This window comes from Triturus cristatus, chromosome 8 (genome assembly GCF_964204655.1).
Source record: "Triturus cristatus chromosome 8, aTriCri1.1, whole genome shotgun sequence".
Lineage (NCBI taxonomy): Eukaryota > Metazoa > Chordata > Amphibia > Caudata > Salamandridae > Triturus > Triturus cristatus.
Window position 1 is genome coordinate 723,989,308 of NC_140591.1, and position 25,570 is coordinate 724,014,877.

At 42.6% G+C, this 25,570-nt stretch overlaps 1 protein-coding gene across 1 annotated transcript in view; it reads left to right on the plus strand.

The window, feature by feature from the left end:
* TGDS (TDP-glucose 4,6-dehydratase) overlaps positions 1-25,570 on the plus strand; it is a 256,503-nt gene that overhangs the window by 225,192 nt on the left and 5,741 nt on the right. The window contains 2 exon segments of the mRNA XM_085622129.1: positions 6,825-6,883; positions 8,737-8,834. Of these exon segments, the coding sequence (XP_085478255.1) occupies positions 6,825-6,883; positions 8,737-8,834 (157 nt within the window).

Consider the following 25,570-nt stretch of genomic DNA (forward strand, 5'->3'; position numbering starts at 1 on the left):
AACATGATCTTAATAGCTTACTCGAGCTGAGAGGTGAATACATCCACATTCACGCGGGGACTTGCTGATGACTCATTCCACTAAATTATAGTGGGTGAGAGACCTATTAAAATTTTTGATGTCTTTTCTGAAGAGTTAAAGGGTTTAAGTTGAAAACAAGAGTGGACTTTCTCTTGGTTTTAGTTGTAGAGTTCCTTGTTTGAAGTAGAGTTAGCCCACAGAGAAATAACTTCTACCTTCCCCAATTGATTTAGATATAAAAACTGCTTCATACAATCTTAAGGCTCTTGTAAGCACTACAAACATACATCAGTCAGTCCCAAAATTTTGTATTTGGACTTTAGTCTTTAAACCTCTTAAAACTGTGTTTAAGTTGATCATCATAATACATATGTATACAATTAAGATCTCATCATACAACTTGTATAGAAAACAATATTACAATTCATGATATACAATTCATAGATAAAATGTGACCATTCCTTTTATACATTTAAAAAAAAAGGACCAGATTAAGAAAACACCTTTAACAGCTACTGCAAATCTTCCCAAGGCACACGTCACATCCAGATATCACATGTCGGTTAAAAGTGCCACAGCTTGCCTGCGTTCTTGAATGCCGTATTTGAGGAAAAGTAACTTTAAAAGTACTTTCCATAGTATCTGAAACTTTATACAGTCCATGAGGATGTGCAAACAGTCACACTTTACCCTTAATCCACAAGTACATTTTTCAGGTTCATTCATCATTTCAATTTTTACCTTGCTGTTACTATGGCACGAATTTAGACCATTTCTTAGTCTTAAAATCTCAGATCTGATCCTGTGGTTAGGTAATCCTTCCACATAAGGAAACCACTCCTCATTTTGCGATGAGTTTTGCATAGATTCGACAGGTGTCTTCCCCTGTTAATACTGTATATCATGTTCTCTGGCTTTATTTTTAATGTATACACATAGCTCACCTTTCCTGGTTCCGATCTGCAGATTATGGCTTCCTATATTCAGAACAAACTTCCTACATATTAATTCCAGATATTTTCTAACGCCCTTGGCCCACTTCAGTTCACACTGTGTGATCTCGTTTTTGCACAGTAATTATATCTTTTGTACTTTTCCTGATTCCAGGCATTATCAGAATCTTATCGCCTTGGCATAAGCCAGAGAGCTCCAAAATCGTATTCCTGTTTCCAGTCTTATTGCCAGAGACATTGAGGACCTCAGTAATGACAACAAGCTTTTCAAACATTTCCTCTCTTCATATTCCCAATTCATTTTGGAGCTTAGGCTTAGCAACTCCGCTTCATACTGGAATTGTGGACGGATCATGGCCCCATAGGCAGTTATTACTGGTCTTAGGGACATATCTCCATAACCTTAATTGCATTTTTTAAGACCACTTATTGATGCCTCAGCTCTAACTTTGAGTGATTCAATATGTTCGTTCCACATTAATCTCTTTTCAAACCATACCCCTAGATACTTGTATTTGTTGACTGTTTCTAATTTAGTACGTCAACGTTTACAGATTTTTTGCCAAAGCCCTTCACCACTTGGTCTTTTCCGTATTTACCACTTACATTTTCTTATTACAGTACTACAAGAATAAATTCAATTTCCTGTGTTGGCCTATTTGTCATATCCATGATAAGGTTATCTGCTTATAAGAGGCATGCTATATGGATACTATCCATTTTTGGGCTGAGACCCTTTGATGTAGCTAATATTCTCGGTAGGTCAGCAATGGAAAGGGAGAAAAGCAGGGGGACCATTTGGGAGCGATGAAGATCAGCGACCTCTGGTCCCCGACAGAAAGCCTGTTCTCATATCATTCTTTAGGGCTTCAGACAATCTGCCTGGCACTGAAAGCCTTCCTGCCATCCATCAAAGGAAGACTGGTGCAGGACCTCACGGACAACACAACTGTCATGTGGCACTTGAGTATGCAGGACAGGTTGAGGTCATGAATCCTGTGCCACAAGGCTATACCAATTTGGAGGTAGTTGGAGCTTCAGAACCTCATCCTTGTCGCCAACCACCTAGCGGGTCCCTGAATACCAGAACACATGTGTTGAGTAGACATCATGTGGCAGACCACGAGTGGTGTTTTCATCCTACGGTATTTTCGATCAATAGGATACGCCCTCACTCAATCTATTAGCCTCCATCAAGATTGTCTATGTCAACATTTCTGCTAATTGGAGTTTCCCACAAGGCTCTCGTTAGGAGACACTTTTCGGTTGAAAGGGAAGACTGACTTCTGTATGCATTTCTTCTGTTACCTCTCCCGTCTCGAGTTCTGAGGAAGATCAAGATAGATTGGGCCCAAGTCATTGTCATTGCCCCAGTCTGAGTCAGGAGACTGTGATACCCACCCAGAGATCCTGATAATGAGTTTTTTCCTCCCATCAGGCTTTAAATTAGGGAGGGCGCAACAGAGCTAGTTCCTGCATCCAAATCTCCGCAACCTACACCTTCTTGCATGTAGATTGAGCAGTGGAAACTAAATGTGTTTGACTTGACAACTAAGGTGGTTGATGTTATCTTTGCTTCCAGATGCTCTTCCGCTTTTTGTGTTGGTACAAATTTGTTGCTTGGTGTGGTGCTCGGAACACTGACACCTTATGGGCCAAACTTTCTCATGCTCTTTTGTTTATTCTTTCATTGTCCTAGCAAGGCCTTATGGTGGGCACATTGAAAGAATATTTGTCAGTCCTTCCTGCTCTTCTGTATTTACCCGACTTTTTGGTTAAAGTTGCTGGTTGTGATGCATTTTTAAAAAGTTTTGAGACACGTTTCCACCCCACTCCCCTCCCCCAGCTGTTTATTATGTCTCACTGAGACCTGAACTTTTTCTTGACATTTCTAATATGCACACCTTTTGAGCCTATGCACAACTGTTCCTTAAGGCTCTTAACACTAAAAAAACAGTCTTACTTATCGCAATCCTTCTGCATACCATGTGAGTGACCTGCCTTACTCCATTTTCTTTCTGGAAAATTAGTATTGAGGACCAAGTTGACATTGCTACCTAAAGTTGTGAGATTTCCTTCCATGTTAGCCAGTTCTCACTCTGTATGTGTCTTTTGCCCCCACCTCACTCCTTTAAAGAAGAGAAGAGGCTCCATTGCCTTGACACTGGAATGATGCTAAGCTTTTACATCAACCGCTCAAAGGCCCATTGTGTGGATGGCCAGCTCTTTGTGGGTTTGCTAGAGCAGAAAGGGCAAGGCTAGGGGGACTCCTCAAGGTCGATAGTCTTTTGCATCAAAATGTGAATCACTGGCCAAGAAGCAGCCATTTGAATGCATGAAGCCCCCATTCTACCAGCGGTCAAGGTTGCTGTTGTGGTTGTAATGAGAGTTTGCCTGTTCTGGGCGTCTGCCAGGCTGCTGTGTTGACATCAGTGCATGCATTCACAAATTGCAGCTTCCTTGATTGTCAGATCTGGGGGAAGGTCACTTTGCTGACTCGGATTTACAGAAATGTCTATTACTTTAAGGTCTATATAACTCAGATTATTTAAATAACATTTGATTTATTACAGCAATTTAATGATTACTTTCCATTTATCTTTATCTTCTCCTCTTGCTTATCACTGATTAAGTGATTGACCTTACTGAATTGGATTTTATCCAAAGTTGTAGGATACGATTGTGCTACATATTCCTGTATTCTTTATACAATTACATCATTGTATTCAACATGTAATACCATAATCATCATTACACAAACTACTTACATTGATTAGTACACTTAACAAATTGTGCATCATTAAATTTCGATTTGTTACAGTCTGTGCTAATGCCATTTTAACATTGAAAGATTTGTTATTATTGTTGACATCCCAATATCAATAGTTTTCACTTCACTTCGTCTCGGGCTCTGATTCCTTATGTTCCTAATGTTGTATTTTAAAAAGTGCTTATTTGATAAAAGAGATTTCTAAATGCGTTTAGGGCATCGCCAAATTGTGAAATTTTATAATTACATTTTCAGATAGATTGTGACCCTAATTGGCAACCTCTTTTTATCACCGCGTTATCATATTATATGCCAACGATGGCATCAACCATAGAGTTACCTAAAGTTTGCCTAGGGTACAACCACAGAGTTTAATAAGTCAAACTGAAAAATACAAGACACCCATTACTTTTAGTTTTCACTAGATGGTATACTCAAGATGACTACAATCATAGAGTTGCTCGAAGACTGCACAAGTTAGAACCATAGAGTTGGAAAATGACTCCCAAGTTCACAGTAGGTATGACAGTGTTTTCCAAATGGTGGCTTCTTGCCTACATGCCAGGAAGGATTTATGCATCTTTGGTGGAATTATCATGCCCTATCCGATGTGGTAACCTTCTACTTTTTAAAACCTTTCCATGTAACTTTGGCACAGATTATTAACACAAGTCACCTTTGTTACTTAACAATTGAAGCATATAGAGAAGACACATGAACTTGGACTATTGGATGCCTACCAACAGGTACTTACCTTTAACTCAATGATTGTATATAAATCTCTGCTAGTAATCTCAAACTCATGCTTATTCTTAAGCATTCGTGCACCTTTCTTTTATCCTCCTAGCTCTTCCAATAATGTGCATGTTTATAACTATAGACTGGAGTTTTTGCTATCCTTAAAAAAAAGTAATTTCCAGATGCTTCAAATGACAATAGGGGACCCACTATTGTTTCAAAATACAAAACTCCGATAAAAGTCCCCTCATTTCAAATGGAATGTTTGGCACCTGCAGTGTGAAACAGAAACAGAATTGTTCTCAGTTCTAAAATCCATCTGCATGACGTTGTCGGTTGTTGATCAAGCATCTGAATTCTTAACTGTAAATTATTTTTAGTGGCACACCATGGACCTATATCTACACGTACACCTCTTTTTAGGGCACTCCCCTGATCTAAAGTGATTATTATATTTTAAAATTGTACTTATTTATTGGAGACCTAGGATTTGTATACACACTGTTGCTTATGTGATGAGTTTCCACCATTTTGTTTTTAGAAAAGTAGGCTATTTATAAAATGTACTAGAGCAAAAATACTCCTAAGCTCAAGATTGTTTGGTTGCATCCTGGTTTTATTAATTATCTGCCACATCAGTGACTTATGCAGAAGATGAAGCTGCTGGTGATAATCTAGTCTCTGATGTGCCTTCTTCTGACTCGTGTCCCCTCTTCCCTAGCAGAGGAAGCCATGGTCGTCTTCAAGTCCCATAGATGTGTTTCAAGTAACTCCTTTGGAAGGCAGAATGATGGCAATGCACAAATAGCAGGGCTTTTTTTTCTCCAATAGAAAGTATTTTGTATAGTGGAAGATGAAGAACGAATTATCCCATGAGACATCCGTCTTCTGCAATTTACTGAGCTAGTGAGACTGTAACAGGAGGTTTGTGAGCCTATGTGATGACATTTTGTGGTGGTTCGTCATGTTTTGGGCTTACGGACTTCCGCTTTCCGACCTGCAAACTCATAACTTTGGGAACAAGCCTGAGTTACTTGCAATTGCAGAATGTAATCAATAAACAAGATTTCCCTCCAAAGTACAGATAAAATTTTGATGCATTTTGTGGCCTTCCTGTTTTAGGTTGCAGACTTCCACTCTTGTGCTCATAAACCCAGGACAGTAAGCACAAACCTGACTGTACCATAAATGCACGCTGCAATTTACAACGTGGCCCCAGGCACCACCGAACAGTAACTGTAATTGGTAATGCTTGTGCATAAGATTGTTTTTTCCAAGACATAAGGTCAGGCTAAGCCAACCACACTAATGATTGTGTTTTTGTGTCCAATGTCTTTATTGGTAAAAGAAAGAGAAGTTAAACAATGTTGGATACAGCAATGTGCGAGAGTACAGTATACATATGTCACCGGTCGTTACAATAATTTCCCTTCTGTGGGAAGGCATTGGGCAGTCAGTCGTAGGAATAGGAAAGTAAAATAAGCCTGGAACATTTCCAGACTACAGTAGGCTTCTGAACCTCAATCTCACAGAACCCATCGGATGATAGTATTAAAATGGATCCGGATCTTCAGATGTACAACCGCAGCAGGAACACATGAGAGATCATCACAAATAGAAATGCAAAATTTCGAAGAAGAAATTGAGAATTTTTTTTCCTAAAGGTCCTCATTCATAAAAAGCTGCATATGAGGTTTTTTTTTTTACAGCAAATAGCGTTAACTGTCAATAAGCACATACCCCACCACCAGTGAGACATCCATTAACAATTAACAAATAAGTGACCGTCATAAAACATCTACATGAGTAACCAAACAATCAGCCGGGTGCATCGCACTAATTATATGTCAAAGGCCCTGCTTCCTTTTTCCCACTTTCAGAGTCCGTGTTTGGGGTTTACAAACAGCAGGTTTTGAAAAATTGTGGTCACTGCTATCCACAATTTGACCTTAGTGCATTTTCTGAGTCCTGTTTTGCCCTGTATTATATTTAATGTGTTTTAAAAAAAAAAAATTGTTGATTGTACAATTGTTTTAGTTGTTGTACCTCCCGTTTGTAATGGCTCACATTTTATTTGCCTATGTGACCAGAACATGTGCAGAGAGCCAAAACCATGTTCCCTGATAGAACATGTGTAAATGGCTCTAGCTAAGAATGTAGTCTGTGGTGCTTTCCATGTTTGGACCAGTTCCATGTGGTATTTGTTCATCCACATGGATCTTAATCAGGGCATTATTGTGGGTTTCAAAAACGTAACGGGAAGTTTCATTTTACGAACTTTGTATTAACGCTGCCATAAGAAAGATGTGCCTTGTTTTGACAGATTGCTGTTTTTTTGTCAGATAAAAAAGACAAATTCAGACTCTGAGGCAGAAGAATGGGTGGAGTATGTGAATGACCGGTAAGGAATTAGCTTTTTTTGTTTGTTAATTTCAACCGTATTACTTGCTTGTATGCTGTTGTCTCTAGTAAGGAATACTCTAACATGCTGCATCTTTTAATTAAAGCACACCTCACCTCATCTTGGTGCTCTTAGCTGGCTACCTTTTCCACTCCGGCTTGCTTTTTTCTGTCTGATCTTTAAGTGCCTTCATAGCCGAACCATTTCCTTTGCCCTCTGTCACTCAGATTACATTTCCACCACTTTGCCAGTGATCCCTGCTTTTTAGATACAATGATAGCTATCGCATCCCTGTTGTGCTTCCGTTTGAAGTTTATTGATGTTCAGTTAATTAAAATTATAACATCTCAGCAGAAATAGCAAATATAAAATATAAGACCTGATACAATCAATATTTCATAAAAGAGGAAAATATCAAGTTTGTGATCCTCTAGTGGGAATCAAGCTCCCCAGCAGACATCGCACATGTACTTTCGCTTAACTCCCGACGTTAGTCGTGAAAACCACAAGGCAAAACACATGTCTACGTTTTCGCCTCACACAGGCCCAACCACATAGCATCGTATAGATCTAAAGTGCTTACAGTGGAAAGTGCTTCCTGACACCGTGCTGGAAACACAAGGTGCTGCATACTTAATTGGTCGCCAGAATAAGGACCATGACACAAATCCTTACTCATGGAGACCTCGAGGCAGCACATGGTTATATGACACTTAGGGCTAAAAGAGTTTTTAGCTCATCATTACTGCACTGAGTTAAAGTGGTCTGTGCTTGGAAAGTACGACTGAGACAACCGGGGCTCCTTACTTGGGTGGCCACCAGTATAGGGACCATCAAGGGCAGTTTGGATAACCAAGTACTGCTTTCCGATTTGCCCCCAATGGTCTAAAGTTCTCCATGCCAATAAGATGCAGACAGTTCAAAAGTGCTCCGTGCTTGCAAGGGTAGGGCCATCATGGACATTTTGAGTTACTAGTTACTGCTTTCATGATCTTTAGTAAGCACCTGGATAGCAGGCATGATTCTCCTTTTAAACAAGATTGGACAGTTGCTCAACATGTTCTCACGTTTAAAATGTGAAACATTTGCCATATCCAGTAGCACACAAAGGGTTTAAGAACTTCACAAATGCAGATGCCAGGACTATATGGCAGTTAAAAACTGCACACCAGGCTCTGCGACAGGTTTGAAAGACTACTCATGTGGGTGGCACAATCCTTGCTACATGCCCACTAGTAGCATTTGATTTACAGGCCCTCGGCCCACCCAGTGCATGGTACTAGAAACACATTAGTAAATCAAATATGCCAATTATGGCCATTACATTTTGGACACTTCAGCACTGGTCAGCAGTGGTAAAGTGCCCAGAGTCCTAACACCAGCAGAAACGAAGTTGAGCACACAGTCAAAAACAGGAGGCCAGAGTTAAAATGACTGGGGAAATCATGCCAAATTATGCCAGGTTTATTATTGGGTCCTGCTGTTTTCTTACACATGATCTTTTTGTAATAATCATTGTTTTGCTTCATGGCTACAGCTCTCATCCCTTATGGATCGTTATCTCTAGAATGCATACTTTTTTATAGTCATTACTTTTCTGGGCAAAAATACTGTTTTTCAGTGTGTTTGTACCTTAAGTCAGATAATGGGTTCTCTATTGTTGTCCCCAGGTTAGTGGAAATGTTACTTAAAACTCAGTGCTGTTTTCCTTTGCTAAAACTCTTTCTGGAAAAAAAATCCCACAAATGATCGATCTAGTTACCTCCTCTCCATGTTTGTAATTATTTTAAAGTTTATGATGCTTTTCTTTAAAAACGTCTACTACATTGTAAAATGCCGTTTCTTTTTATTAGTCCTTCTCATGATGCAAAATACCCAATGAAGCTAGAAAAAATACACCAATTAGGATGGAGACCAAAAGTTACCTGGGAGGACGGTTTAAAGAAAACAAGTAAGATGTTTTCTTAGAAGATTTGTATATGAATCTTTGAATGTTTTCATTTGTTAGTTGTATACATCAAGTGTGCCATGGCTATATGAAAATCTCAAATCGGACAAGTCGGTTAAGGATGCTTGAAAAATACAAGCTTATGTCCTGTAAACGGATCATCCAGGTTTCTGAGGTTTATTTTCTGATTAGCCGTAAGGGTTTCGCTTAAATGGCAACACAGCATTCTCCACTTTTTGTACTGGTGGTTGCTTTAATGATTTCTGTTGACTTGTGTCTTCCCTACTGGACCCCCTTCTGACCCTTTTTCTTCTGATGTTCAAGTTGTCGATACTAAAACTGTCTGCAAGAAGAGGGTGAAGTAATAGATGAAAATGATGATTAGCAGACACAGGGTGAATGGGCTAATTATATATTACGAGATGAAGGACAGACGATGCCCATTCAAGGACTTTCCTCCAAATTACATTAGGATTTTTCCATTTCAACAATCAAATAACAACAGCTATGATTATTCTGTTGCTGAGAGAGGTAAAAAACATGTCTTTGTGTGTGTTTTGAGGACGATAATGGAACCAATCTGGCAGGAGGACCTCACTGTGGTGAAGTCACCCTCTATTCTTATAAGCTTTGGATCTGCTATAGAGAAGCTTTCACTTTTGTTGGAAGAATAGAGGTCTCTATCCAGTTTTACTCAAAGTCTACCTTCTGGTACATTTGGCTGAAGCAGTCCTTACATTTTTGACGGCTCTCATCCGCTTGACTGCAGTCCCAAAGTAGAGGTGGGAACACAGAACTATATCCCAGTACTCACAAAAGATTGAGGCATGAGAGATTTATTTTGCTCTTTTCTTCCGTTTACTCGATCAGCTCCTTAATGAGAGCTCAATATTGATGGGCAAAGGCACGCATCAAATTTGTAACATTTAAGACAGAGCGCAGTTAATTTTAGCAGTTATTTAAACAAGAAAAGTAAGTGGAATACAGTCTTCCTACGCTATTGGACCATGCACCAAATTTCACAAAAAACAAAGTCTTGCAAACGCCTCATAGGTTTACCCAAAAGTTTCATAAGAACTTCAATTCGATTTGGCTGCAACCCTGACCACATTTTTTTAGACTCCTTCCACTCCAGTGGAAAGCTTTTTACATTTGCTAACTACCAGAATTTGCCTTTACTATTATGAGACAATTAATTAAAGGTTTTTGAAAATCAGACTAGCTGCTCATTTTATTTGTTTAAACTAATAAAGACACAATCTCTTTCCAAACACGGATTCGCTGGTTTAATTTCAGCATGTGCGTACGTTCTGTTCTCTGCAGGTTACTTTTCTATCAAACACATCACTTATATTGATACGGAAACTATCAACGTCCTTAAGTTTTGCAAAGCTGTTTAAGCCATGCTCATTCCTTAGATCACTCTACTGTCACCTCTTCTGTCACCCACATTGTCTTCAGTGGTACCCATGGCTGGATGCAAGACTCAACAAGACACAATAAAAGTGATAAAGGTGGCAATTGTATTTTGAAAAATGTGTATTTCTGTAGCACTCTATGCTCTGGGGCTTCTTCTGGATACCAGTAAAGCATATGACAGAAGTACTCTACGGTCATACATCACTACTGATTAGATGTGCAGTCCAGGAAGGAAAACAGATTGGGACATGAGGTGCTCCAGTATAGGTTTCAGTAAGGCCTGGTGCACCCTCACCTTCTGCTTGTCTATTTCCTACTTTTTGTGTCTATGAAGCACTCAGTGCAGCAGAAGAAAATTATACTTGGCTGTAGCCCCAGGTCTCAAGAATCAATATATTTATTTCATAGATTTACGAGTGTACCCTCCTCCTTTCATTTGGGGTATAGCATGATTAAAATTGTTATAAAATCGGAAGATGGCTCTTAGAAGTGGAGCTTTGTGCTACCCATGTAATTGCTTGATTTCTGATCACGTTTGAAGTGGATTGACTGCAGTGGCTAATGCTTTGAATGAAAGTCTGTAATAATACAAAATAAGACTTATAAGAGACATAAGTTGTAGAACTGAAGTACAGGTAAGTGACCTTTTTTGTTCCAGTTGCAACCATGGTCCTCTTTTGAGGTTTCATGAATGGCTTTAGACGAGACCAGGCATGCAAATTACCCTTCTACGAAAGAGAGGTTGTGAAAAATGACGTGTTTTCTTGTGGTAGATACATTGTTGACCTTTTACTCATGACATTCCTCAAACTGTTTTTCTTGGGCCTGGCTCTCTTCTATCCCTAACTCAAATTGACTGTTCTGAAATTACATTTCTGCAAGTATCCTGATATCACGCCATTTATGCCTCCGCCTTCTCTCACACATCGGTTCAGTTTTTCATTTAATGAGGTAATATCCTGTGAGATTCTATGTGCCTATTCATTACCTATTGCACCTCTACAACACAAGGGCGGCCCCAAGAAGGGCAGTCTAGGGAATTTAAATATTAAAGGAGAATGAAAATATCAACATTCCCTGTTTCTGGAGACTCAAGGTAAGGTGGTCCACAGATAAAAGACACTCTTACGTGTCCTAATGCTACGAAACGATGAAGTAATCAAAGCAAAATAGAAGAATTACAACTTTTAGCACATTTGATTTTGGGTTCAAATTTGTACAGACTGCCTTTTTAGGTGGTCATTTAAAGACGAAATGTGTCTGAAAAAGTTGTGAATGTTGCCATCTTCCTCTCAGTGAGGCTGTCCTCCTCTCGTGACAGTTCAGTATCTTCTCCACTTGCTCCTTTCCAGCAGTGATTTTCCTTCTTTATTCTTGTGCGTTTGTTTCAGTGAACAAAACTGTCAAATCACTTACCAATTCATTAAATAAATTGATTTCTTCTTCATTCCATTATCATTACAGCAGATCAAAGAGCTCAAAATATTGAGACATTAACTTGTATGAAAAAGGAAATTCATGGTGTCCCACCACCTCATCCAAGAAGGGGAAGGAGAATTGTCACACTGTGCCCTTAATAGAATAAAAACATTCTGTTGTGAACTCTAGGAAAGGTTATGTTCTATCTTAGGACCAGAGGCAACTGTTTTATTAGTTAATATATTAGCTGTCCCTTCAAGCCATGTGCTGGAAATAGGATTAAAAGCAAAAAACCTGTTGAATGTAGAGCCCCAAACCTGTCAATATTTATGCATGCTTCTGCTAATAACAGAAAAGGTGGGAGCTAAGACTAAAGTGCATTGTTTCTTAATATTAACTACTGCGTAAATGCCCTTATTCTGTTTTCATAGTGCTCAGGCATTGGAATGCTACTAACTGTGGATTGCCGGGAAAGGTGACGTAAGAAATAGTTAGGTTGAACAATGTGTAGAGTTCCCTCTTGTGGACTGATTGCTGCACATGGCTTCCCACTTAAATGTGCTTGCATTAATTTCACTTATCAAATCCAGCAAGACCCCAAAGATACCTGTTACTCCGAGCTTCCATGTGGTCAGACTACAATTGGATTTGATGCTTTCCTTCTTTGGAGAGAGTCAACAGATCAGCATATGACCAATCCGGTCACAAATAGAGAATCTTCACTATTTGGTGAGCCCTGCAGTGCTGTCAGATGCCCTGTATCACAGCATAGAAGCCCCCAAACCACCCATTTCGAAGATATTTGATGCTTGGTCTGTGCTTCCCAAGCTCCTACTTCTTAGGCTTTTTTTAATTTGGTAAGCGACTGCTGTAGTGACACTTTCCCCAAACTTCTATGAAACCAAGGCGAATCTTTACAAGTGAGCTGGCGCAGTATCCACAGGGGGATACTGCCTCTGGCCATTCTGTATAGCCCAAACCCCTCTGTTTCAAAACAAAGGATGCAGAAACCGCAGGCTTAGAAACACTGGACCTGGCTGCTGAGCTTTAAGGGCTGCATAAGGCTTCTGTGCCAGACCCTTGACCACCTTGCTCCGGCACAATAGAGGGAAACCTGCAAAAGCTTTCAAAGCTTTTCCCTCCCCATCCCTGGTATCTCAGTACCTACATCCAGGGAACATTGGAGGCCTAAGAAATGCATTTGCCTCTAAACACATAGTTTGACTTCTGGCCATTTGTAGGAGGTTCATCAACAAATCTAACACTGTCACCAGGGGATTCAAAGGTATCTGGGGATTCTGTGACATGAAGATCATAAGGCGATCATTTTCATGCCTTTTGCTCTCAAGAATTCGGATTGGTTTTATTATTTTGGTGAAACACCACGTTACTGAGGACAGACTGAAGAGAAAAGCAGTGAAGTCAAAAGTCTCATTCTGCTGTACAAACTGAAGTAGCTTTTGATGTCAAGGAAATATTGTCATCTTGAGGTCCAGACTCACCATCCATTCCCCATTCCTAAGATCCTTGATGAGAGAGGAAAATACATTTGAAACATCCCATGAGGGAGGTTGTTTTTCCTGATTTCCGGATCCACCGATCCGTGCATTCTGTGTCCCAAGGTAAGGGAAAACTGTTAATCCTTAGTAACTGGATTTATGATTTGATGTATCTTGAGAGCTCTGTCTCAATGGTATTTATTTTTTAGCTTTATTTAGCGCAAATTCGATACGAAGGCATCAGAGTACTTTACATGAGCACCAGTTGCGTTGCAGACTGACCTACATTTCCCTGCCAACACTCTATCCCATATCCTCGGCTTTGAGGTCATCCGCTCTAGCCTTTAGGTCACATCCTCTATTAAATATCAATTATGAGAGCACGTTCTTTCGATTGTTTTCATTCTCTGTGAGGTGTCCAGGCTTAGGGAAAAGGTGATTCTGGGAGAGTATTAACAGGAGTAAGGATATGACTTCTGGATATGGAGGTGTATTGCTTGCTTTTTGTTTAGGTCATGCTGATGCCTTAATCCATTTGTTTAAAGTGTGAATCAGGCTTAGAATGGAGATTTGCCAATAGATTTGGTGCTTTAAGCAGGGCACTTCCAGTTTCCACATTTTAGTATAGTCTCACAATAGCTGATCCAGAAAAGGGGTCATTTAATTTGGTGTTGAGAATGCACTAGGTATGGATCAGTTGCCATGTGGAAATATATTCTGTAACATCTCTTAGCCTGGTAGCAAAAAGACAAAAGAGGAGGCATTGTGGACGTAACAATATGCATGCAGGGATTGCTCCACTTCAAGAGGAAACGTTTTGCATTACCATGCAAGAGACAATGGTTGCTATTCTAGCAGGCACAAAAGGAGAAGCTCGGAGGACTGAAGTTGCTTCTTTATCTGCATTAGTAGACCAAGTGTTTTATCAAGGGAGTGGAGGTCTCCTAAGCTAAATGGAATGAAATGCATTCCAAGGGAGTTTCTGCATCGGCTAGTGCTTCCTTTTACAGTTAGGGTTTCCCTGCTGCAAGTGGTTCAGGTTCATTTAGTGTTCCAGTGGTCCAGAAACTTCAGAAGCTCAAGAAGCCTCATTCATAAAGCTCAGGAATGCCATGGGTCTCTTGATTCTGAATCAATGTGAGTCAGAACAACAGAGAAGAAAGCAAAGCCCTGAAAAAACTAGACTAGCGCCTCATGAAGAAATTGATACCTGTCGGATAAGCCAAGTTTTAGCGTCTGAATTTAAGGAGAGATTTTTCATCACCATCTGTTGAGTAAGGAATTCCAAAGGTTGGCAGAGAATACAGAGAATCTGTGGCCACCCGTCATCTGTTTATTAAACTGAGAAACTGAGAAACAAGTAGGTAAGATGAAGCAGACATTAGAGTCTATTAGGAGGGTATGTCTTCAAACGACTGCTAATAAACAATGGGGCATTATCAAATGGTGCTGCACGAAAAATATGAGTCTTAAAATTGATACTTTGCTTAATCAATAGCCAGTAAAGGTGGGAGAGTACTGGGCTAGTGCAGGATGACTGAAGATCCCCTAGGATTAAACATGCAGCAGTGTTTTGGATAACTTAGTTTGTAAAGCAGATATTCCAGGAGTACCAAATAGAGGGAGTTAGCATAATCTTAACGTGAATTGGCCAATAGAAATCAGGCCATAAATCATTTATGCCATTGTTGGCCATAACTTTCCTTTTCTCTGCATTAATCTTAAGCCTATTGTTACCTATCCAGTGCCAAATGAATTTCTTTTCATAGTTTGTTGAAAGGCCTGGTGGGAAGTGAAATTGCTATCTAGGCACAGCATTAGCTGTGTGTTATTAGCCGACATGTAAATTCTAATGCCCTGTTTGGATACGGTTTCTACTAGGGGCTCATATAGCTATTGAAGAGATGAGATGAGATAGAGGAGCCCTCAAGTACTTCAGAACAAACTTATGAGTTGCTGCACATTATAAGATGAGATGTTTATAGCCTGACTGTCTGCAGAGAAGGTAACGCAATCACTGTAAAGATGTGCCCTCAATACCACTTGCCATGACACGGCCAAGTAGAAGTGCATGATCGACCCTGTCAAATGCTGCTGATAAATCCAGTGACGTCAATTCATTGCTATGGCTTGATCCAATTCCTTCTAAGATAATAATGGAGAGAAGGACCGACTCATTGCTATAGGCTGGAAGGAAGCTGTACAAAAGGGGGTGGTGATGGACGGAGCATCAGAACCAATCAAACCCTCACACCCAGTCAACAGATCTGGGTTTGATCCATCACTGTTCTTTAGCCCACTCTGCCACCCCAGTTCAGACATGCAAATCAGTCTGACCCTGTGCCTCATGGGAACAGTCCAGCCCGAACTGCCAAGCCATGACTTCCCTGGACCGGAAACAAGCTTCCTAGGACCGGTTTCTGGCATTTCAGCCGTCTTCAGCCAGGCTTGCTTGAATCCAGTGGCAAAGTGAGCAAGGGACTCACGTCTGAGCATACCCTGCCAACTTATGGCGAACAAGCGGTACAAAAGGGGGTGGTGATGGACGGAGCATCAGAACCAATCAAACACTCACACCCAGTCAACAGATCTGGGTTTGATCCATCACCGTTCTTTAGCCCACTCTGCCACCCCAGTTCAGACATGGCCTGGAAGGAAGCACGCCTGCAAATCATCCAACAAGTTATTGTTTTGCCAATAAATGCAAATGTGCTTAGTGACGTGGTATTCCAAGATTTTGGCACCTGCAGGCTGTATGAAAATTGGGCTAAGGTGTTTCATAATAGACGGTCTACACCTAGTGTTTTAGTAGTGGGATAGTGGTAGCATTCTTAAAAGACAAGTTTTACAACTCCTTGCTTTAATTTGGAATTGAGAATGGTGACCATTGGAGTTATGATCACCTGGCACATTAGTTTACAAATCTAAACTGGGATGGTGTCTAACAAAGAGCCAGATACAAAAAAAAAGCTTGCATTCATTCTGTGAGAGTTGTACAAAAGCTGTTAGACAAGCATTCATAGGTATTGAATTTGCAATAGCTAGTGACGTAGATCAATCTCATCTCGTAGAGCAGATATCATCTCAATAAAATAATGTGAGCTGATTGTGAAGCGGAGATCTCTTCAAAGTCCCTAGAAATATCAACTAACTCACTAATAATGTGAAATATTATCTTTTTTATTTCCCCATGATAGTCATTTTACTTTTTTAGTAGGAATGTTTTCCATTAAAGATCATCCGTTTATAATAAGACATTTCAGATTTAGAGTCTGCTTCAGCTGTTTATTTTTTTCTATTGTATGATTTTCCCACATTTTCATTCTAATTGTTAAAATTTAGTTTTGGGTATATTAATTTTTGTGAGTAAAAAGGGGCAGGTTTCCTACGTTTAAGAACAACTTTTTCTGTTAGAGTCATGCATGTCTGGAGTGTCCCGTAACCATGGTTCTAAGCCTTACATAGAATAACTTGAGGTAGTGATAACGCCTTCTATATTGACTGACATTCATTGAAGAATAGCCGGACATTCATTTTTATTTTTTAATTTAGGCTGGCCTTGCTTTAAGGAAAGGGATATGTATGATTAAATGTCTAAGCACAAACAAGGGAAAATATAAAGATTGTAAATACCAATGTTAACAGCCCAAATTTAATCAAGGACACGACCTTTGTCATGAGTATGGGCATGAATATGTTTAAAGACATTTTAGGGAAGATCACATGTAATACAAAATTATAGGGCTAGGCAACAACAAGCACATTACCGGCACAGCAGTTAAAATCAACAATAATCTATCCTTGAGAATACAAGGCAGTTAAGTAGCTCACCAACCCCTGCTATATACTTTAATACCTGCCATTGCAGCCTAAATTTGCAGTTTTAAAACTGCCATTTTGCACTGGAAAAATAAGCATTTTGCTTGGCCCAAATCTTCCTTTTTAATACGCCTCCTCAAGGTTGGGCCTAAACAGCTCATCGGGCAGGCTGCAGTGTATTTTAGAAGTGGGCATGTACTTTTAACTTTTACATGTCCTGGTAGTGAAAATCTTAGTCATTTTTCACTACTAGAGGGCCTACCTCTCCTATAGGATAACAGTGGGTTGTCTGGGTACCCTCATGAGTGAAAAGTGCGCTATACATATCACCATAACATGCCTTTTTACATTTAATAAGTGATAATTTTCAATTGGGAGCAGGTACTAAAGCAGTGTCTGGTCTCTAAAGAATTCTAATTTAAAACTCTCTTTAATGGTAAAGTTGGGTTTTGAGTCACAATTCAGAATTCACTTTTAGAAAGTTGATATTTTCTAGTGCTAACTATTTGGTGCCTGCAGCCATTGTCCTGGGGTCACCATGACTAGGTGCAGCTGGCTGTTGATCTTTGTGCATTACTCCCAGACAGTAAGACAAAAAGGGAATAGTTGTTGTCAGGATGAGCCAACTGTGTCACGATGAGGGGGAGGAATTATCATCTGCCACACTTGCGCATCACATATGCTCTGTCGCCGCACACTCACAAAGGGTTTCGCAATAGTCTTTTGTGCCCACAGACAAGCTGTGGCCAGGCCAGGGAGAAAGGAAATTCCGGACTCCTCTGGAGCAAAAGGACTCTGGCAGCTTCTATCCCTTCAAGATGGGCACAAGGTTTAAATAGTAGATCTTCAGACCCAACTCTTCAGTTCACTTCTGAACCTGTGGAAGTCTTCGAAGGAGGACAGGTGTGCTGCCCTGCTGCAAGAAGGACTGCTCTGCTACCCTGATTCCGTGTTGTCTGCTGTCAAGAGTGAGGAGGACTGGACCTGCATCTTGAAACCAGTACTACCAGAGAGAATGCAAAGGCTATTTGGGTGCCCTCCTGATCAGAGCTTCAGTGCCAGAAAAGGATCCCACCATCTTGACCCCTTCACCTGGACTCTGCCTGCAGTGAGTCCTTCCCAACCTCAAGTAGTGTCCCTCCAGTCCTGGACTCTTGGAAGTGGGACTAAATGAGCTCTGCTATCCTATGTGTGGTTTTTACCAGAATCAGACACAGCTCTTCGCATCTCCTCATCAAAAACAACGCAGCCACAACGTAAACCTGTACTGCTGCCCTTACAGCTCATAGGAACCACTGCTGTGCAGCACTTCCCCAATGTGGTCCTTGCAGCTCCTCATCAGAACAGACACAGACGTGACGAAAGCCCACATCGCAGCCTTGCAGCTCAACAAAACCGCCACTGCACAGCGCATCCCCAAGGCGTACCTTTCATCACTCCTTGAGACTGTCGATATGTGGCGCAACACTCTGCTACCAGGATTCAAGGTGCATTTCTCAACGCAACTAAATTCATCCCTAGATCCAGCCCACACTCTGTCGTGGTTGTCCTGAACTTGTGTCTTTATCCCGGTCCAGAATGACCAGATAACCATAGTTGGTGCTTTATGTCTTTAAGTACTATTTTAACATGAACCTTTAAAATTATATATCTCCCGTCCTACTGATTGGGATTTTTGTCGTTTGGCTACCAGAGGGTTAAGCATGGATTAATTAGACATTTGCTTGCGTTTCATCGTGACATGAATTGTGGTTGTTGCTTGAGTAGGGTTTTACACCCCCCAGTCAATAACCCAATTTCTATGAGGTGTAAAATCTTGTGGGGCAGATGCAGTGGCTGATGCACTGGCTAGGTGCTGGGGCTCTGTGTGAAAAGGACGAAAGTGAAAGAAACCTTCAGGGGCCATTCAATCCTGGCATGGCTAATGGCCCGACTAATCAGGTAAGTTCTGAAACCATGCTCATGAGTACAGCGAAAACTGCAGGTCGTGACTACAGCGAAAAATTCCTTCACCTGCGTAGGTCCCCACCCCCACATGCTCCAATACTAGATCTGTGGGCAATCCCTGAACTACGCGACATCCAGCTGGGGCATGAGACAGAGTCCTTGCGGTGTGCTGGGGTGACCCAAGTGAAATGATTATATGTGAAGGGGAGGCTGCACAAATTCCCAGATATACAAGACATGCACAAAATAGCTGTGGGATATTTCCTCACCTACGAAGCCATAACGCACGAGATCAGGGCCAGTTGAGGACGAGGGCAGGTGGAGCTGCCAACATCTGCACTCCTCCAGGGGATTATGTCATATGGCATACAGCCATAACAGCCCTATACAGCCTTCTCAATGCACAAGAGAGTTCAGCTCGCCCTACTATACAGGGCCATGTGGAAGGGAAACCTAAGTTGGGAGATATGTGACGGACTGTGGCAGAAAATCATAGGGCAGGCCAAACGAGTCTCAAGGAACCCAAGATTCTAATACACGCAGTTCAGTTATCTCCACCAGATGTACCTCACCTTGAAAGGTATACAGTGCTTGTAAAAAGGGGCATCTTCAAACTATCCCAGGTGCCGCCAAAGAGAGGCAGGCTTCTACCACATGGTCGGGACATGCCCTCAGATTGTCTCGATGTGGGATTCTCAGGCTGAGACGGTGTCCGACCTGGTGAACCGGACGGTGGCGGGCACCCCTGAACTCTGCCTGCTCAGACTGATGCCAAAACCAAAGAAAGACAATCGTGTGCATGTTTATTGACCTAGCCCCCTCGCTATACAAGAGGTGAATAGCAATAGCAATGGTGTGGAAAGCCAACCAGGCACCAGACAAGGGTAGCTGACTACGTGACCTACACCAATGAACCATTGACAGAGGCGGGTGACATGACGCCACACCAGCAGAGAGGGAGGAGAGGATCAGATGGCACCAAACGGGATGGGTACATCTCTAAACTGGAAGCGAAAGGCAACTATCGCCCACCCTGATAGTGCAGGACGTGGCGTGTCCCCATGCATATATAGCACAAGACGTCTACACAAAGGACATGGCCACTGATCACAGCTTTGACGGCATCCCAAACTCCTGATAGTAAAGTGCTTCCCCTAGCAATAATCGTGGTACCCCTCAGCTCGTAAAACACATTCACCATTACCCCTCCTCACTTGTGGGGTCCTACTCAATTTACAATCATTAACCCCACCCATGCTCAGCACGAAACGGCTTAATTGAAAGCTGATAGGAAAACTTCCATTGTATGTATTTGTGGAATGGTGCACTCATGTCATTGATTACTCCATGTATAGCTGTGGATCGGATCCACATTGCCGGCATGTATAATGTTTACAATTAAAACCAAACAAAGAAATATGAAAAAAGATATAATATCTCTGGATGGTTTAAAGCCATGTGTTCTCCTTTGATGTGCCATACTTTGTAAAAACTGGGATGATGTCGGAAATGGAGTTGTTTCTAAGATTACTTATGGTGATCTGCATTACTCCTAGGATTACTTACCGTGATCTGCATTACTCCTGAGATTACTTATGGTGATCTACATTACTCCTAGGATTACTTACCCTGATCTGCATTACTCCTGAGATTACTTACGGTGATCTGCATTACTCCTAGGATTACTTACCGTGATCTGCATTACTCCCAGGATTACTTACGGTGATCTGCATTACTCCTAGGCCTACTCTTCCTCTCCACTGAACATATCCCCCCCACCCCCCCATGGCTATACCTGCCTGGTCTTAGGTGGCTTTACCCCCGTTGCAGAAAATTACTTAGGTAGGGGAATTGTGGGATAGTCATTACCTTTCATCTTTGCTTACAGATAGGACAGTGATGAAGAACATTGGGAGTATGAGGGTTACATTTAAATAATGCATGGGGGTGTTCTACCTGCTTGTGGTTCCAGCGGAGGATTCTGTGTGCTGCCCTGTGTGCCCGGGATTTCTGTCGCCTCCTGCCTGCCTGTGCCCGTGTCTCCCTCCCACCGCCGCGCTTGACACGCTCGCGGTTGCGGCCAGGAGGGGGACCACACTTCCCAGTAGCACCTGGTGGGGCGGGGCGGAAGTGCACGCCCACTGGACGCGCCTGGAGGCGCTACAAATTTGAACTCACCCTCCGCGTCACGGGACCGCGCGCAGGCGGTGCCGGGCTGAGCCCGGGCAGAGGGCGGGCCGTCTGTGGCCGTCCGGGGCCAACGGAGGCCGGGCTGGGCCACGTCTCTTACACCTTGTGCTGAGCATCGGTGGTTGTGCTGTCTATTGAGGTATCGTGTCCCACCTGTGTATCGTGACATTCATAATTAGATAATTCACATTGGATGTTGGCACCCGGGAGAACTACTGGAACTTACACTGACCCGGCTGTTTTTTGTTTGCTTATCTCCCTGGCGGCCAACACGCAAACGCAGGACACTGAGTGCAGACGGCTTCTCTGCTCCATGGTCAGTTTTTTAGATTGGCGCCAGAACAAAAGTGTAACCTTAAACCAGGGGGACTGAAGAAGGAATAGTAGGCAGCAGATTGTGATATTATGGTTAAAAATAAGATTGCTAAGCCGAGGGCAGGGGGAGGAGTTAAAGGGACTCTAGATGCTTTTAATCCTAAAGCAGAATCGTTGTTAGTACATGAAATCCAACTGGCTGAGCGCAGATTGTCCCTGGACCCCCAATTAGCAATGAAAAGATCGTCGTTGGGCAATATAGCTTCTTGTTTAACGCCTGGAGGCCGGGTAGATCCAAATGAGCCTCCCTTGGAGCATCACAACCAGGCTGACACTACTGTCACACCACTAACTATAGCTCACAACTTTCAGGGAGACACAATGAGTATAGGTTTGATAGGGTCACCGAATGATAATCAAACTGCCGCACTGAGCCCATATGGTAGAGAGGGTTCACAGCCAACCACACTACAGAGAGCAATGCAGGAGGACGCCACAAGGGAGGGGTTTAGTAACCATCGAGTAGTAGGCGAGATTGATTTGGAACGGAGCTTGGGTGAAGAGGTAATTACACGCTCCAAAACACATCAAGTTTCAGCGGGGCCCTTAGTGACGGGTGGCTCACAATGCTCTACGCGTGCCAGTAAACCCAGCCGGAAGGGTGCGGCCAAGTCTACCAAAGGCAGTATTAAAGACGCGGAGAAAATAGTCTGCCCTAGATGCTGCCACGAAAATGGGTCATGTGGGACCCAAGAAATCATCACAGCATTAGAAAATAAAATGGAACAACTCCTCCATCACCTGCTAGGGTCAGTAATGGCGAAAATCTCGAACATGGAAGGGACTATAAACAAATTTGTGGCCAAAATACAGGCACAACACATTGGAGACCCCGGGCAGGAGAGGGAGGAGGGTAGCATAGCGACTGACCGCAGTAATAAGGCATTAAATAAAAGAGGGATTGAACATACTGAGCGTAGTAAATCACCACCAAATGTAGCTAATGCTGGTAATAATAATTTGCGTAGAGAAACCCCGGATCACTTAGGTACTCGACTTGAGACTAGAGATAGTGGTTCGGCACATAGGGAACGCAAGAGGCACTGCGGGACAGACCGCGCAGATTGTATCCAGGTCACCCCAGGGCTCCAGACATTAGACCTACCCCCGGCCTCTTGTCCTTACTCAGTGGTGCTTGTAGGAGTTCCTGGACTAAGCAAGGGCTCTGAGGAATCGACTAGTACTCTGATTATCAAGGCAGCGCACTGGATCAACAATAATATACCAGTCACTAGATTCCAGCACGATCACATTCTTCTGGCCAGGAGGGTAGCCTGGATTGGTGGCGGAGAGAAAAAGTTCCCGGGCGACTGTATCATTGTAAATTTTAGATATCCGGGACTAGTAAAAGAACTTCTAGATAACCGCCACGGGGAGAGTAAGAGAGGGTCGTGTGTAAGGATGCTCCCATTGTATTATTTTTATAGGGACAGTGCCCTCGATCCCGGGCAAACTCTGCAAGGGCCAAGAATAGCCATGAAAAGCAGATTGGATAACATGCGCTTGGCCCCAAATAGATTTGCAACCCTCACTGATCCCTCTGCCTTGGATGAACAAGATTGACTGGGGAATTTAGTGAGTACAGTGGGCGAGAGAGTACAAGATGCTGAAAGGAACCAGGGAACAGTAATTAAAATAGGAATCAATACCCAGGATGTAAACACTGGTATACTTACAGGACAGGTCAGGGTGGTGGAAGATATACCCCCACAAGAAATTAGTATGGAGATAAATTCTACACAAAGGAGGCCCAGAGACGGAACTAGTGGCAGGGCTCGTACAACTTCTGAGCTGAAGCTGCTATCCTGGAACATTGCGGGACTCGCATCTAAAGTCGCCAATCAGGAATGGCATAGTTTTATTAGAGAATATAAAATCATTTGCCTGCAGGAAACCTGGGAAACGGACTGCAGTGGCCTGTTCCTGGAGGGTTATAAATTGTTTTTTGTCCCAGCCCGCAAATCGCCCATGGGTCGTGCCAAGGGAGGCCTTTATTATGTATGCGGCATTGACGCTGCAAGGTAGCTGGCAAGACCTGGGGTGGGATTCTGATTGCCTCCAGGGTATAAGATACGTTGCAAAGGGCCTTAAGGTTTTTTTTATAAATTTTTATAATGCAGGACAATCGATGTCAAATTTGGCGGAGTTAGACCAAAGACTAACTGGGTTAAATGATATGGGGGACCCTAGTGCCCGGTTAATTTTGATGGGGGACTTTAACACTCACCCGTGCCCATACCTGAAATGGGAAGGAGGCTCATGGGATGCCTGTCCCTCTACAAAGGGATGGCATATAGAGCACTCCAGAGAAGGCATGGCATTAGGTATAATTTTAGACAAATTGGCCTTAACACATACAATGGATCTAGTCGCGGATGGATCACCAGATTTAATGACCCCATCGTTCAAGGGGCGGGGCTGTGATTCCATCATCGACTATATCTTTGTTTCTCATGCCTTACTTGGTAGGGTCAGTCATTTTTCGATAGTCCCCAGCATATTTAGCGACCATAATCCCCTAGAATTAACAATAGAGATTTTAGATCGGTGTACCAAAATAGACAAAAGGACCACCGGGGGACAATACAAGGCAATGGATCAGGGCAGGAGAATCAAATGGTGTAAGATTGATGGGCTAGCATTACATAGAGCGCTCCTGGCAGACAATGATAGTCATAAGTGGAAATGCTTAGACAGTAGTATTGAGGGGAGCGACTTGATTACAGCATTTGAGGGCACCGCCCAACACATTGATAGCCTTTTAAGGCGTAAGATGAAAAAGCAGACCGACCTCTACCCGAGATGGTTCGATAAGAAATGCTCGAAGGCCCTCAGAAATCTGAAGCAGGCGCTTAAAATAGTCCCAAGGGATAGAGGTACGATCATGGACTGTAGGAAACAAAAAGGCCACCAACAGAAGGAAGTATTGCCTTCAATCTCAAGCTTGGGAGTCACTAAAAGAAGCAGCGGAGCATCGTGACATGACAAGCTTTTGGAAAACAATAAATGACCCATGTTTCCAAGACTCGAACAAGCCTCAAGTAGCATCCCACATCTTAGCGGAGGAGTGGGTAGCGCACTTTACAAAATTATATAATCGGGGTAACCCAGAGACGTTGCAATCCCAATCTCTAGAATTACCTGAGGGCGATTGCATTCCATTCACGGTTGCAGAAGTGAAACTGGGAATAGATGGCCTGGCTTTAAGAAAAGTGCCTGGACCCGATGGGATCCCGCCAGACCTATTTAAAAGTCAAGTGGATCTGTGGGCACCAATATTGGCCAGGGTATTAAATGTTGCCTGCCAGGGGGGCATGCCGAGATCATGGTCCACGGCGGTTATCGTCCCAATATTCAAAAAGGGCAATAGAAATGACCCCCAATGCTACCGCCCAATATCCCTCATAGATGTCACGGCGAAAGTCATGGGGAGAGTCATTCTTAACCGCCTTTTGGATTGGGCCGAAGAACATAATATCATTACCGATCTCCAGTATGGGTTCCGAAATGGGCGCTCGACAACAGATCAGTGCCTTAACCTTTACCTTCTAGTGGCCAAATACACCCTGGCCAGGGAAGGTACTGTGTACTTAGCGTTCATGGACCTCTCAGCAGCTTTCGACGGTGTTAACAGAAGGAAGCTGTGGGAGATGTTGGCTGAGATGGGCATAGATTTAGGATTGTTACGAGCACTGCAGACACTTCACCTTGAAACCGCGGCACAGGTGAGATTCTCTGATGACGGTGACCTGACAGAGGACTTCCACTGCCGGGGAGGGGTGCGGCAAGGCTGCATCCTAGCTCCATTCTTATTTACGCTTTATATAAATGGGCTAGACAAGGCACTGGGAGTACTGGAGGCAGACTGCCCCTCTATAGGGAAGAGAAGCATACCAGTCCTCTTATATGCAGATGATGCAGTCCTTTTGGCCCGCACAGGAAGGAGCCTGCAGCTGCTCATCAATGGGTTTGTCAGGTTCATGGCGGACTTAGACCTAGTGCCCAATTTATCCAAATCTTATGTCATGGAAGTTGGTAAAAAACCGGCAAAGAACTATAGTTTCTCAATAG